Genomic DNA, 16,927 nt, shown 5'->3' on the forward strand with positions numbered 1-16,927 from the left:
AAAAAAAAAAAAAAAGACATTCAGGAAGCTAACAAACACAAGAAGAAATCCTCACAATCTTTAGCCATTAGAGGGATTCAAGTCAAACCATCAGGGAGGTATTGTTTCACTCCAGCATTAATAACAAAGTTAAAAAACCCAGAAAACCCACAAATGCAAAGGTGTGTAGGGAATAGAACCCTTACACACTGCTGGTGGGACAATAAAATGGTACAACCCCTGTGGAAAACTGTATGGTGCTTACTTAAAAAGTTGAGAATAAAAATACCATATGATCCAGTGGTCCCACTAGTTATATATCCTAGAGATGTAAGAGCTGTGACACAAACAGATATATGCACACCCATGTTCATCAAAACATTATTCACAGTAGCAAGAAGATGGAAACAACCTAAATGCCCATCAACATATGAATGGATAAACAAACTATGGTACATATACATGATGGAATACTACACAACGTTAAAAGAATAGCGATGAATCTGTGAACCACTTCATAACATGTATGAACCTAAAGGACATTATGCTGAGTGAAATTAGTCACAAAAGGACAAATACTACGAGACCATTACTGTAAAAAGAAAGGATTTACACAGAGAAAGAATCATCCTTGAAGGTTGTCAAAGGTGGGAGGGGAAGTAAAGTTCAGTCAGTAGCTAGAAGGTAGACAAATACTAACTTAGTGAAGGGAAAGGGAATATACAACAAAGGGGAGAGCAGCACAAAATGAGCAAGGCACAGGAAGATGCTGTGACAGTAATAGCAATCTATGAGTAGATACACAGACACGCTGAACAGGGATGGAAAGATGAATGGGACTACACCCTTCAGTACATACAGGTTTGACAGAGGTTATCTCTACATACATGTTTATTTGAGCTGCAAATATAGCTATGAAAACAGTAGAGCATACAGTGGCCAAAGTTAGGAAAATTTCTCAGTCACAGCCAAACAACTTGAAGGAATGAGTCATTGAGTATGAGGGCTTGAACAACGCTGAGGTCAGTGGGCTTAACCTAGTCCACAAAGACAGTGTTCTGCATCCTACTTTGGTGAGTAGTGACAGCAGTCTTAAAAGCATGGGAGTGGCCATCTAAGCAAAGAAGTATGAAGAAAATCAAAGACACAAGGAAACATTTAGTCCAAAGGACTAATGGACCCCATGAACCTTGCCTCCATGACACTGAGACCAAAAGAACTAGATGGTATCCAGCTACCACTGCTGACCATTCTGAAAGGTATCACAATTGGAGGTCCCAGATAGAGTGGGAGAAAAATGTGGAACAAAACTCAAAGTCATAAAAACGACCAGGCTTACTGATCTGATAGAGACTGGTGGAACCCTTGAGACTATTACTCTTAGACACCTTTCAAGCCTGGAACTAAACTCAATCCCCATGACTCAAGTTTCAGCCAAACAATAGCCTGCCCAAAAGGTGAACAATAATACCAGGAAGGTATGCACTCATTAGAATAATCAACCATAAAAGATCAAAAGGGCAGCTTTGCCCAGAGATAAAGCTAAGAAGGTAGATAGGGATAGGAAAGAAGGACAAGGGAAATGGTAAACACAGGGAGGAAGTGGGAAGAGTGCTGATACATTGTGGGATTTACTGAATGTCACAAAGTGTGACAATCACAAATCACAATAAAAATATAAACAACAAGAATGAAAAGGTGTTTAAAAAGTGAAGATGTCCCTTTGAAGGCTAAAGTGCACCTGACCCAAGCCCTTGTATTTTGAGTCACCTCATATGCATGTGAAAGCTCGACAATAAATAAGGAATACCAAAGAAGAATTAATGCCTTTGAATTACCATGTTGGCAAAGAACACTGAATATACTATAGCCTGTCAGAAGAGTGAACAAAACTGTCTTGGAAAAAGTACAGCCAGATTGCTCCTTAGAATCGAGATTGCATGTACTTTGGATGTGTTATCAGGAGGGACCAGTCCCTGGAGAATGACACCGTGCTTGATAAAGTAGAAAAAGAGGGAGAAATTCAATATGAACTGACACAGTGGCTGCAACAGTGGGCTCCAACAGCACTGATTGTGAGGACTGCACAGGACTGGCAGTTTTTCATTCTGTTGTACATAGAGTCGCTGTGACTGGGAACCAACTTGATGGCACCTAACAACAACAATATTGGAATTTCCACAATTATGTAACATGATCCATACTACATATTGTAGTTTAATATATTCATTTCTTTCTGTGATCTAGTTAATCAGCTAATTATTTGGCAGGTTGATTTTCTTGTTATTAATACAAGTTTTGCAGCAGCTGTCTTTGGTTTTGAAGTGCTGACTTTTATAGTTGAAGTCATTCTCTACGAAACCATTTTAGTTTTTTATGTTTCATTGGTTTGCTCTTCTGTCTGGTTCTTTAAGTAAATGTAGTTTTCCTGGGTAGAATTACCCATAAACATTCTCTCTATAGGACCAAGAGTTATACGTATAGTATAGAGGAAAAAAAAAAAATTTCTTACCCCAAGTCAAGAGAAAATCTGATTCAAATAATTTAATACAGCCAACATGTTTGTGGAAAAAACTGCTAGATAAAAAACTGTGGACATTTTGTGAATTCTTAATCTGGTTATGTTTTTTTTTTCTTTTGTGTTGTAGGAAAGTTAAAGGAGGAAATATTGATGTACATCCATCAGAAAAAGCACTCATTGTTCAATATGAAGTGGAAGCTACAATTCTTGGAGAAATGGGTGATCCCATGTTGGGAGAACGAAAGGAATGCCAAAAAATGTAAGTTTCTTTATTTATGCACATTTGAAAGTAGTGAGCCTTATGTAAACCTGGTATCATTTTAATCTGTGTAGGTGATAACTGGTTATAGCATTCTTGTAGATGTATTTTATAACAATGAAACAAATTATTTTAAACTATAGAATATATCTATTTCAGAGAGAATCAGGCATAATGAAAACCTGCTGAAAAATACCTATTTTGATATATTGCATTTAGTAAATACGTATCATAGTATACAAACTATTAACTTGTGAAATCAGTCATAAAAGATGTGGGACTTTATAGCTTAATTTAGGAAATTTATATTTAAGGGTATCTTGTGTTCTTTTTTCCCTGGAATTGCAAGAAGTGTGGCTTTCAAATACTGCCAAATGGGCCACAGACCTTGAATTCATCCCTTTAAATCTAGCACTCTGAAAGATGTTAGTGTTAAGACAGGCATTTTCTGGCTCAATGGACTGCTCTTAGATTTCCCAATATCTTTTTTTCCTGCATTTGTGATACTTCGAGAAGTCCTTTGGAAACTGACCTTCTTCACTGGCCTGCATTTATGCTGGTGATAATTTTGCTTTCTTTCCATAGTTTGGTGGAAGTAAAAATGGTCTCAGATCACTTAGTACTCTGTCCCAGTCTTATTCCCTCTATATAAAAAAAATTTGATTTGGGAACTCGTTAGAAAAAAATGTCATCTATTCTGTGTTTGGTGGTATTAACTATATTAAATTACTTGGTGCTAGGAGTTCCTTTAAGGAACTTTGGTGGTACAGTGCCTAAGGCGTTTGACTGATAACCAGAAGGTTCGTGGTTCAAACCCACTGGCCACTCCTTGGAAGGAAGATTGGGCAATCTACTTCTGTAACGATATTGCCTTGGAAATCCAAGGAGGGGTTGCTATGAGTCGAATTGACTCAATGGCAGTGGGTTTGTATTTTTTTATTTTTTCTGCTATAGCATATAGATTGCAGTTGTCAAGTATTTCATTTTACTTGGATTCACAATTACCACCCATGGAAGCAGCAGTCAAGAAATGAGATGGTATATTGCACTGGGAAAATCAGTTGCAAAAGACTTTTTCAAAGTGTTGAAGAGCAAAGATGTGACTTTGAAGACTAAGGTGCGTCTAACCCAAGCCATCGTATTTTTAAAGGCCTCATATGCTGGACAGTAAATAAGCAAAAGCAAAGAATTGATGCTTTTGAATTATGGTGTTGACAAAAAATATTCAAAATATCATGAACTGCCAAGGAACAAATAAATCTATCCTGGAAGAAGTGAAGCCAGAATGCTCCTTAAAAGTGAGAATGGCCAGGCTTTGTCTCACCTACTTTGATCATGTGGTCAGAAGGGACCACATGGAGAAGGGTATCATGCTTAGGAAAGTAAAGGATCAGAGAAAAAGGAGAAGACCCTTAATGAGATGGAATGACACAGTGGCTACAACAATAGTCTCAAACATAGAAAGGATTGTGAGGATGGCACAGAACCGGGCAGTGTTTTGTTCTGTTGTACATAGGATTGCTGTGAGTTGGAATCGATTCAACAGTACCTAACAACAACAACAAACAACATATAGCAGTGGCAGGAGAAAGATGTGGCAGTCTGCTTCCATAAAGATTTACAGTGTTGGAACCCTTATAGAAGAGTTCTACTCTGTCATATAGGGTCACTGTGAGTTAGAATTGACTCCCCAGCAGTGGGTTTGGTTTTTTTTTTTTTTTTAAATAGCACTGGTTCTCATCTGGGGCTGTTTTCCCCCCACAGGACATTTGGCCGTGTCTGGAGATATTTTTGGTTGTCATAACAGGAAGGGTACTACTGTTACTTAATGTGTAAGAAGCTAGGGTGCTGCTAAGCATCTGACCATATATATACAAGATTGTCAAAATGTCAGTAGTGTTGAAGTTGAGATATCCTGCAAAGAGAAGCTGCCTACTATCTTATTGAAAACCAGAAACTACTTACTGTTGAGTCGATTATAACACCAACACCATGTGTGTCAGAATAGAACTATGTTCCATAGGCTTTTCAGTGGCTCATTTTTCAGAAATAGGTACCAGGCCTTTGTTCTGAGGCACCTCTGAGTGGATTTGAACTTCTTACCTTTTGGTTAATAGCTGAGTACATTAGCCATCTGTACCACCCTGGGACTCCAGTATCTTTTTGTGATCTACTAATTTGTCTTTCTCATTTGGTTTACAAAGGAGACTAAATTAATAATTTAATAATTAATTAAAGATAACTGACTTCTCTGACAGTCTGTAGGATTGAAGAGAAATACACATACATACTACATATACTCACACAGTAGAATCTAACTCATAACTCATAACCTCTCACTTTTTTGTGTTCTCTCATCCTTTTTCTCTTCTGTGTCACTGCCTGAATTTTGGTTGAGTTTTAAACATTTTGACAAAACATGACTATTTTTTTTGAGATCTTAATTAATTTGACCTCCAAAGAAAAACCTTTGAATCTCATATATTCATATTTCAGGAGAGAAATTTAGTTTTTTAGTTCTTAAAGATGAAATCTTAACAACTAGAATTAAATGATAGTGTTATTTGAAAGTCTTCAGGCTTTCTTGACAAGAAGTACATTTACAAGAGAGTTAGCCACCTGGAAAGTGTTTCTTCAGATTGTAGTTAAGAGTAAGTGGATTTAAACATTGTTAGGGAAAAAACTTGAGTACTTCAACCCTATGATACTCAATTCTAGCTGCATAGATTTTGGAGAGGAATTGTATTATGAGACCAAAAGAAGAATGTGGTTTGTTGGTAGTTAAAGAGGTTTTATTAATTCCAGAAAGTAGGAGGGACTCAAATAGATTAAGATAGGTTTAAAGTTGAAAATGTTATTAAATTGGGCTAGTCAGTTCTATGGCCCAGGTCCGGAAGATTATATTTCATTCTTCGGTAGTGGGCAAAGGAATGTAGAAGTATATTATCAACAGAGACCCAGTCTTCTGAAGATTTCTTTATAAGAAATGGTGGTTATGTTCTAAAAATGATGGGGGTACTTTTCTTGTGAGCTTTTTGTATAAGCTTGATAGGTTAAGCTGCCTTAATAAATATAAGCTAAGTAATTACAATTCTATTTCTTGATTATAAGGACAATCCAGTAAACATGCTGCTAACATTTCCTGAAAATTCTCGGACTACCTATTTTTTTCCTTGTCTTCCATAATAGAGAAGGGTTTAGGAGAGTAACCTAAAAGAAGAAAATATATTCTGAGTGGAAAGAAGATGAATCAGATTGCTAATACATATGTTGATAGAAAATGAATTAAAAAAAAAAGATTTGAAAAACCAGTCTATAGAATTTCTGTTGTGCCTCTATCAACTTTCTTGAAAGTATCAAGAGTTTCCAGTTCTTTGTTAAAATTAGACATCGAGTGGTTGTGATGGTTATGTTTATATGTCAACTTGGCTGGGCCTGGTTGAGTGGCTGGGCAGCTCGTGGTAGTTAATCCCCAAGAGGAGACTGGCAATCAAGTCCATGGTGGGATCTACCACAAGCAGTTGAGTAGCTGCCTTTGGGTATGTGGTCTGCTTCCTGAATATAAGGAGAAGCCTTTGGGAATGGTCTCTAGCCTATGGCATGCTTGGACCCTGCATGTAGCCGTGTCGTTGCTCAGCAGCCTGCTATGCTCTGCTGACCTTGGGACTTACAATGGACTTAATTAAGTCAATGGCCTGCCATGTGGTAACATTGGGACTGTGCCTTTTTACTTGTCATCCTTGGGAGGTTCTCAGCCTCAGCAGCCAGCAGCTGTCTGAGTGAAGAAGTGCCTCTAGCTCCAGTGGGCCGGGAGCAGGAGGCAGAGCTGGACCCCAAGGTTGAGGGGCTTTCATCCAGCCCCTAGAGCCTGGCACTTTGAACTTGGACTTAAAGCTTCCAAATTGTAAGAATAAACTCCCGTTTGTTAAGGCCATCCCATTTGTGGTATATTCCTGTCAGAGTGGCACTAGGTAACCAGAACAGTGGTCTTTTGAGAGTTTTCTTTGAATGAAACCTCTTTCCTATTTCTGCCTTCTGATGTGCAGCTAAAACAATATAAAAATATAATGAAGAATATTAGAAGATAGGAACATAAAACACCAAATAGGCTAAAGAAAAGGTAAAGGCACATGGTATTGCTGGAGTTCTTGTTGCAAAAATTAGAAACCCCTTTAACAAATTTAAGTGTGAAATGAATTTATTGAAGGCTTTTAAGTGCTCACAGGATCACAGGAGGGCCAGAGATTTGGGGTTAGTTGACCTCTAAATAACTGAACAAGTTTCAGGAGGGATCATATATGTATATACCTTTGAACAGTGATTTCGCAGATACTGTGTAGAGAGCATTTTTCTGAAATCTCCACCTCTGCTGCCTCTGATACTTTGATGTCTCCACAAAAATTAACCATCCTCACCAAGAAGTAATTCTACATAGTCACTGCTTTCTTTTGTCTCTCATTTTCAGTCTAAGCCTTACATGGTTGCATCTGCTTGATAGGGTCTCCTGCCACCAGTTTGAGCCTTTACATGTGGCCTAATTTTATGTCTTCGTAGATCTCCATGGTACAGTTCTAGACTCTGAATAACCTCCTCTTTTTGGGGTCCCAGTGTATCTTCTGGGCTAAATTATAAAAGAGGGAGGAAATAATTTATTTATTATTATTTAATGTAGTAATCTAAGTATATAATGTATTTATTTGTTCCTCCAAATTTCTCATGTAAATATTTACCTTTTTCTCTTTTCTTCCTTCTATGTAATTGCTACCAAAACAATTGAATCTGAAAAACATCAATATTATATCTTGCCCCTATTAAGAAAAAAAAAAAAAGATTGTGGGTATGGTCAAGATGATTAGTTTTTAGCGATACGTATTCTCACATCCAATAGTGACTGAAAAGACTATGTTTATTTACATCAGAAATACTGTTTTAAAACAGTCTCTGAAAATGCTATCCTGTCTGGGAGGGTTAGATGTAGGCTTTATACTCCTTTTGCTGTTTGCTTGTCCAGCTCAAAGAAAATCATTGCCTTGTAGTTTTTAAGTCTGAATATAGCTAAATTTTATTATATTTTACTAAAAAGATTATGGCCAGATGCATTTAAATGCTTTATAAATTGTTTATTTGAAAAAAGTGTTATTTGGAGTTATTGCTTATTTCATAACACCTGAATTGGGAAATTCTGATATGCTTGCAGCATTCGTCTTAAGAGTCTCAATGCCAACACAGATATAAGTTCCCTGGCACGAAAGGTAGTTGAAGAATGTAAACTCATTCATCCCTCAAAGCTAAACGAGGTAGAGCAGCTGTTGTATTATCTGCAAAACCGCCGTGATTCATTGTCAGGTAAAGGTAAGTAGTAGAATTTCGTAATGCAAAACCAGATTTGTTTGACTATAGTTTGTGCTTTTGATATTTGAATGTTGTTTTGTTTTGTAGTGCTAGGAATCACTAAGTGAATGAAGGAGTAAACAATCATTAGCTTTCTATGTACTAGGGTTTATATTAGATTCTTCACACAAAATGATCTGGTTTCATTTCATACTGTTTGTATGTATGTATGTTGTGTTCATATGTATATGTGTGTGTGCATATACATTGAAATAGGAAATTAAAAAGGAAATGTCTGTATTATATTGATTCTAGAATAATACAGGGAGAGAATTTTATTACAGGAAGCTTATTTTCTCTGCTCAAAAAAGACTTACATTTTCTAAATTTCGTATTGATATTTGATTTATAATTCAAATAGATTAAATATTTAAATGTTAAAATATCTATCGTGAGTTTTAGAGTAGCCTAAGTATATAACTTTTATTAATCTTTCTTAGAAAAGTACTATTTTTCCATTCTTCAGTATCTCTATTGTTATTATTCTCCCGTTCTCAATTGAAAGAACTGAATCATTAAGAGATTAAGAACTAAGCACATGATTGTTTATGAAAGCATTTCTAAATAATCCAAATGAAATAAAACAGATTTTAAAATAGAAAGTCATCTCTGATTGTTGAATGGTTAATTATTCCATCTCACAATATTTATGAAGTCTACATCTTTCTTCGACCATTGGTGAGTTCTAAGATATGGTGCCCTTGAAATAACTTGTAAGTGCTAATGTTTTGATTGTACTAAGTTAAAAAAAAAAAGAAAAAATTTGTTAGACTTTTTTTAATTAATCAACCTTCCCTCTCCATCTTCAGCAAATAAATGCCTATGTTTAATATATATTTTTATTAGCCCTGAACAGTATCTAACTTATATAATATAATCTGTGTGTTTATTGAATCAATTGAATGTCTATGGCTATATTTAAAGGGAAAAATAAGCATATTGAAATTGATTGCTGCCTAAGGCACTTGACTGGAACCAGAAGGCTAGTGGTTCAAATGCACCAGTCATTCATCTGAAGGAAGGTTGGGCAATCTACTTTTGTAGTGATACACTGCCTTGGAAACCCAAGGAGGGGCTGCTATGAGTTGGGTCCGACTCAACAGCACATAACAACAACAATCACCTGGCTGACACTCACAGTATACTTATTAATTGTAGTGAGTGCCATCTGGATAAGTAAAATATTATTTATCAAGAACAATTTTTATAAAAAGTAAATATTTATGTTAGAATCTTCTTGTTAAGATATGTTTATAAATGATGCAAGACAGCATCTTCAAATAGATGCTAAGTGAGCCATACTGGTCTTTCAGGATCTTTGTGTACTTATATTGGGTTGTGTAATATAGTTAATACTGATTTTTCCTAATGCCAAATTAATATCATTCTGAAGGCATTTATAATAAAATATATTTTTAAATGAAAACCCTTTCACTGATTGTTCAGAGTAAAGCAGTCTTCTTACCACCCTCGAGAAATTGGAGGAATATAAAGAAATTTCACATTATCATAACATGAAAAGAATAATTCAAATCAACATGTTTTTCTATAAAGATATTAATATTTGAAAGCATTTGTGAAGTGCTTTGCTATAATAAATATACATTTATTTTAAAAAACTATTCAATTTTTCTGTCATAACTTTTTTACTTGGTTCCACTATTTCAGAGCCAGCAGCCTTACTCTAAAAATGATTGAAACAAAACAAATAATATTTATTTCAGTATGTGATTCTTTACCTTAAGTGATTTTTCTTTGTTCACATAAACCACTGTCAAGGTAAATTATCTGTTTATGGGAAAATTTAGCTGTTGCGAAAACTTGACCTTATTTAGAATGGCTGCTATCCTCTTTGAAAATAGTAAGGGCTAACTCCTATTGTATGTAAAACATGTTTACATAGACTAAAAAGTTGTTTGCTACTCTAACTTATTTAAATTGTATGTATATACATATGTACTGCATGTGTTCGTAGGTGTTTTGAGCCACATCATTAAAGTATTGTTGACAGCTGTTTACTAGAAAATGAAATTAATCAAAATAACTCGTTATAATAAATGGCTCAAAGTTGTGTTCAATGCCCTCACTTTAATTTTGGGGAGAACAAGTTTAGATTAGCACAAATATGGATTTTAGCCTTCAAATTTTTTATCTTAATTTTACTTATTTAAAAAAGCCATCATTTAGCAACTGTTCTGTATTTTAGCTTTTAAAATATCCATGTCATTTCTTTGTTCATTTTCATTACAGGTTTTTTTTTTTTTTTAATCCAAGTCCTTTCTTTTTCTTTGCCTTGTTAGTTTTTCCATTCCTAACTTAAATGTGAGTTAGGCAGGGAAAGAAGGGAAGCTTAAAATAGATTGTTTTGCTTTTTGTTGGTAAGCCTGGCTATATGAATAACCAAAAAGTTACCTGGAGAGAAAGACAACTAGTGCCTATCATAACTTGAGGAGTTATTTATAGATTTTATTTGTTTACACTCTCCTTGATAACTTCATCAGTACAGGTGGACTGTAGGTGGACATTTTTTATACATTAAAAAAAAATATTGTTTTATAAATTATCCAGTTTAAGATCTACAGCTCAGCTAGAATTAAACTCAGATGCTGAAAATAAAAATTTACTTAAAAACATTATAAACTTGATGTTTCTCATTTAAAAAAAATAAATATATATTATTTTTTTTTTAACAGAAAAAAAAGAGAAATCGAGCAAACCTAAAGATCCACCTCCTTTTGAAGGAATGGAGGTAAGACTGTATTCTTATCTAATGGAGAATTAATTATAAGGTGTTAGTTTTTCCCTCAATAATTAATACATTCATATTATTGATATGTGGAATTTTAAAAAAAATTATTGAATTTTAGAAATATCTGAAAAAGGTAGAAAATCAGTATATAAATTAACAAAGACAAAATTTTTTGGTGTGATTTTTAGACAGATTTCATTTTCATAAAATAAGTTTGAAAAATGTTTGAAATATTCTTATTATATTGGGAGCTCTGGTAGCATAGTGGCTAAGGCACTTGACTGCTAACCAGAAGGCTGGCGGTTCAAACCCACCAGCCACTCTTCGGAAGGAAGGTTGGGCAATCCTACTTCCGTAGTGATACTGCCTCGGAAACCCAAGGAGGGGTCGCTATGAGTCGGAGCCGACTCGACGGCACATAACAACAACAACAACATGTTTTAAAATGCTGTTTAATCTATTACAGTAGATACAAATTATTTTGCACTGCATTTAATATGCTTACTATTGATACAAAAATTTTTAGAATTTATATACAACCCATTTTGCCCTATGGTTTATTATTGTTTTTATATTAGAGCCCTAGGCCCCAAAGGTCTAATTTTCCCTCCACAAGAAAAGAGGTACTATAAGTTCTTTGTAAACTTAACTCGTTTTAAAAGGCAATATATTAATGACAAAATAATTTCTTTGACTATGGATCTGTTGAGTACTGCTGTTTTCATATTTAGTGTTTCCTTTGTTTCAGATTGATGAAGTTGCTAACATTAATGACATGGATGAATACATTGAATTACTATATGAAGATATTCCTGATAAGGTTCGGGGTTCTGCTTTGATCCTGCAGCTTGCTCGAAATCCTGACAACTTGGAAGAACTACTATTGAATGGTGATTATATCTATAAATACTAAAGCAGAAAAATAACTGTAAAACTTTTAATAATCTATTATAATAGAAGTAGGAGTCCCTGGGTTGTACAATTGGCTGCTAACCAAATGGTTAAAGGCTTGAGTCCACCCAGAAACAGATCAGAAGTGCTCTTGATCTATTTTGAAAAAATCAGCTAATGTCAACCTGTGGTGACACATGGTGTCACCAGGAGTCGGTGTGCTGAAATTTTTTATACCAAGATTAGGAATGCATATATTTTACAGCTATTATTACCTCTCTTCTTACACAAATTTCTTCACATTTACTAGCATTTAAATATTCTGTGGAGATTTTGCAAACCATTTAATTTAAGCAAGGAAAATCTAGCATTTATGCTAGTGTATCTTTCCTTCTACACTGGAAAACTTAGTTTTTTAAATTAGGATGCAAGGGTAACCTTCTGATACTTGCACATGTTTATAATGTTTTTATTAAATTAGAGTTTCAATATTAGCATTCTGTCAGTAGCACAGTGAAAGTTACACTATATTTTTATAATTCCACTTAGATGGACTTTACCATCAAGTGTTTGCTTTCCTTTCACTAGAAGTGCTTTGTAGTAAAGAGAAGGAGGTATAAGTCTATTAGAATCTTTTGCTCAGTAAGAATACTATACAGAAAAACCAAACTCACTGCCATTGGGTTGGTCCTGACTCATAATGATTCCTCCTCGGGTTTCCGAGGCAGTGTCTCTATGGAAGTAGATTGCCCAGTCTTCCTTCTGAGGAGTGGCTGGTGGGTTTGAACTGCCAGCCTTCTGGTTAGCAGTCAGATGCCTTAGGCACTGTGCCACCAGAGCTCCTAAGAACACTATAGAATTATTTTAATTGCATAATTCCCTGATCATACTTCTACCAGAAAATATATATACATGGGAGATATCATTATTATCTGGTCTCCATCACATCAGAAAGAATATCTTTTTTTTTCCCCTCTGTTACCAGATGCGTTGGTGAAGGCTGAACAATACACAATGATTGTAGCTGAGAACATGTATCTCAGGATCTCTCCAGAGAATCCTCACATTACCATTATTCTAATTAGGAAATTTGAGCTGTTTTTAAAATTATACAGCTAATACATAAATAGATTCTTTTAAAATAATTAGAATACTACAAATAAAATCTCTTTTGAATGTTACCTCATAATCTGTTATGAATTTGGAGTATATTCTTTTAGATCTTTTTAATATTTTGCATATATGTGTATATGGATTTGTTTTCCAAATTATAGAAGGTTGCTTTATATGAATTTTTAAATTAATAGTATCATACTATACTTCTTATTTAGTATTTTTTTTCTCCATCTAGCAATATTTTATAGTTACACACATAGATGCATAAAGATACAATTAAATTCTTTTAACTACTTTCACTTACTGCATTTGATGAATTTATACATATTCTTTAACCATTTCTGTGTTTTTTGGCATTAGATTGTTTCCACATTTTTCAATAAGGAATATTGCTTCAGTGAACAGCTTTGTGTTTATCTTCTTATATATATATATGTAAGGAAGGGTTTATTTAGGATATGTATACATAAAATTACAAAGGTCATAATGACTTAAGGGATATTGACAAATTGCCACCCAAAGTGTTTATGACACTGTGTCCTCATACCAGCAGAATATGAAAGTATCAAATTTTTACATTTTTGCCCATTGTGCAGTTATGAACAATATCTTACTGTTTTAAGTTGCATTTGCCTGATTTCTAATGAGTTTGATCATCTTCTCATGTTACTGACCCAGAGACATCCACTGCCATTGAGTCAATTCCAACTCATAGTGACCCCCAATGGGTTTCTAAGGCTGGAAATCTTTATGGAAGTAGATTGCCTCATCTTCTTCCCATGGAGTAGCTGATAGGTTTGAACCACTGACCTTCTGGTTAGCAGCCAAATGCCTTACTCATTATGCCACCAGACCTCCTTTCTTACATTACTAATCCAAACCAGACCCACTGCCACAGAGGTGTATCCAACTCATAATGACTTCTCCTTGGGTTTCCAAGGCAGTATCACTACAGAAGTAGATTGCCCAACCTTCCTTCTGAAGAGTGGCTGGTGGGTTTGAACCACCAGCCTTCTAGTTAGCAGTCAGATGCCTTAGGCACTATGCTATGTTACTAGTCTTTTAGAATTCTTTCTCTGTAAATTCTGTATTCCTTTCTAAAATAGTATATATATATGCACATGCACCTACAGTTGACCATCATACATGGATTCCAATTCACAGATTCACAAAGAATTCACTAAAAATACTCCAGGCACATTTGCAGTCATTTGTAGATGTGCATATGTGCAAACATAGACTGAGAGGCAGTTGTTCGAACAGAGATGGGGAAACTGCATGGTATAAAATCAGGGTGATGTCAAGGTTCTATCTTTTCACCCTGCTTGTCCAATCTGTATGTTGAGAAAATAATATGAGATGCTGGACTATATGAAGAAGAATATGGCATCAGGATTGGAGGAAGACTCATTAACAGCCTGTAATATGCATATGACCCAACCTTGTTTGTTGAAAGCAAAGACTTGAAACACTTACTGAAGAGGAACAAAGACTACAGTCTTCAGTATAGATTATACCTCAACATAAAGAAAACAAATATGGAACCAATAAGTAACAACATGATAAATGGAGAAAATATTGAAGTTGTCAGTATTGTACTTGGAGCCACAGTCAATACCACTGGAAGCAGCAATCAAGAAATCAAACGATGTATTGCACTGGCAGATCTGCTGTAAAAGCTCTCTTTAAAGTGTTAAAAATCAAAGATGTCACTTTGAGGACTAAGATATGACTAACCCAAGCCATGTTATTTTCAGTCAACTCATATGTATGTGAAAACTGGACAGTGAATAAGGAAGACTAAAGAAAAGTTGATGCCTTTGAATTATGGTGATGGTGAAGAATATTGAATATACTGTGGATGCCAGATGAATGAACAGATCTGTCTTGGAAGAAGTACAGCTAGAATGCTCCTTAGAAGCAAGGTGACGAGACTTCATCTCACATTCTTTGGACATGTTATAAGGAGAGACCAGTCATTGGAGAATGACAGGGTGCTTGGTAAAATAGTGAGTCAGCAGAAGAGGGGAAGATTCTCAAAGAGGTGAACTGACCAGTGGCTGCAATGATAGGCCAAAAGATAGCAATGATTGTAAGGGTAGCACAGAACCAGGCGGTGTTTTGTTCTGTTGGACATAGAGTCGCTATGAGTCAGAAGCAACTTGATGGCACCTGCCAACTGTAATGCTGAGCTGCCGAGACACCAGGACAAGGAGTTGTTTCAGAGAAGCAGTTTATTAGCACTCCTGGGCAAGGTTCACGGGTCCCTGAGAGGGGCCCAAGAAGTCACGCCCCGGGGCAGGGGGAATAGATTCTTATAGACACAGAGAGGACCTAATTGGGAAACTAAGGAAATGGCAGGGTCCAATTAGCTGTTGGCATGGGTCTGCACCTAATTAGCATGAGGGGGCATCACAGGAGGAAGTTTATCATCACATGGGACTTTCCAGCCTGGGCGGGTTCTGCCACCTTGGTTGTCTTATCAGGCTGTCTCATCAGGGCCTGAAACCTGGAGGAAGCTGCCAACTGAAATGTTGGTGGCTTGAGTTTACTCCGGCCTAACACCAACAACGTATGCTGCAAAGTGTGAAAAAATTCTCAGCCGAGGTCAAACAAGACTGGTTCAGTATTGACTAATTCATAATTCACAGGAACTTTATGGAACATAACTACTGTGGATAACAAGAATAAATGATTATGGTTTTCATGTCTTAAATATTTATATTCTGAATTCTAATAATTTTTTTCTTATGTACTTAGAAATAATTACTCTTGATCTGTTACTTGCCTTTTTCTTTTTGTGACTGGTATCTTTTGTGATGCAGAAGTTTTAAATTTTGATGTACGCAGTTTTAAGTCTTATTTTTTATATGTTTGTAAGAAGACCTCTCTGACTCTAAGGTTTAATAGATACTCTCCCACATTTTTTCAAACCTTGCTTAATATTTGTTTTGTTTTACACTGAGGTTTTCAGTCTACTTGGGATTTAATTTTTATAACAGCTTAGTTGAGATACCATTTTTTTAATCACATAACTAACCCTTTTAAAGTATGCAATTCGGTGGTTTTTAGTATATTTACAAAGTTATTAAACCCTTGCTACTATTTAATTCCAGAACATTTCATCACCCCAGAAGGAAAACCCTATACCCATGAGCAGTCACTCACCAAAGACGATCTCTGAAAGTGGAGCTTTTCAGCGAGCACCCGGTTAGGTTGAGTAGGGATAGTTCTCTGGAGAGGTGGCTTTTTGGGATCTCCAAACTGTTCTCTCTCCTAGCAGTTAAGCTGCTGGTTTTCGTAGATAACATACTTATGATGCTGTTGATTTTCAAGGTCTATCATGTAGCTGGGCTGAGGGGGATGAATTTAGGGAAAGTTGAAATGCCACAAAGCTCACTGTTTTTATCAAGACCTCCCCCCTCCCCATTAAACAGTCCTTGAATTGTTAAAAGCTGTTAATTTGCAGAGTTCTAAAGAAGGTGATTGCCACCATTTTTACCAGTGCCCTTCCTTTGTTTATGGAGGAGTGGATTTTTGGTGATACTTACCCTGCTGTTCTGGAAGTACTTGGACTTGAAATTTATTTTTGTTTAATTTCAGGTGGGAAGTAGAGATTGAATTTTACTTTTTTTCCGTATTAGATCCCAACCTAGCTAGTGGAATGTCCAAAGATTGGAAACACTTTTTCTACCATATGCCTGCCATGCTTTTATTCAACAGATGTTTCTTGAGCACTAATTCTATGCCAGATGCTGTTCCCACATATTCATGGATCTGTTTGTGTGCTCTATTTTCTGCTCCATTGATCTACTTGAGGATTCCTGTACCTGTACCGTAGTTTATTATTTTTGTTGTTTATTTATTTTTTTTATTGTGATTTGGGTGAAAGTTTACAGAGCAAATTCACTTTCCATACAGCAGTTCACATACACTATTTCATGACATTGACTACAATTTACCATAATGCAACAGCTCCCCTCCCACTTCCTCCCAATAGTTACCTCTTCCCTGTGTCCAT

General features: G+C 35.6%; 1 protein-coding gene across 1 annotated transcript in view; it reads left to right on the plus strand.

Annotated features, from left to right (window-relative positions):
* The first annotated feature begins 2,634 nt into the window (after window positions 1-2,634).
* Window positions 2,635-16,927, plus strand: part of KIFAP3 (kinesin associated protein 3) — a 288,099-nt gene continuing 273,806 nt past the window's right edge. The window contains exons 1-4 of the mRNA XM_007937702.2: window positions 2,635-2,759; window positions 7,957-8,111; window positions 10,844-10,899; window positions 11,648-11,789. Coding sequence (XP_007935893.2) covers window positions 2,716-2,759; window positions 7,957-8,111; window positions 10,844-10,899; window positions 11,648-11,789 — 397 coding nt within the window. The 5' untranslated portion in view covers window positions 2,635-2,715. The remainder of the gene's footprint in view (window positions 2,760-7,956; window positions 8,112-10,843; window positions 10,900-11,647; window positions 11,790-16,927) is intronic.

Source organism: Orycteropus afer, unplaced genomic scaffold (genome assembly GCF_000298275.1).
Source record: "Orycteropus afer afer isolate SDZICR_OR568_19922 unplaced genomic scaffold, OryAfe1.0 scaffold00044, whole genome shotgun sequence".
Taxonomy (NCBI): domain Eukaryota; kingdom Metazoa; phylum Chordata; class Mammalia; order Tubulidentata; family Orycteropodidae; genus Orycteropus; species Orycteropus afer.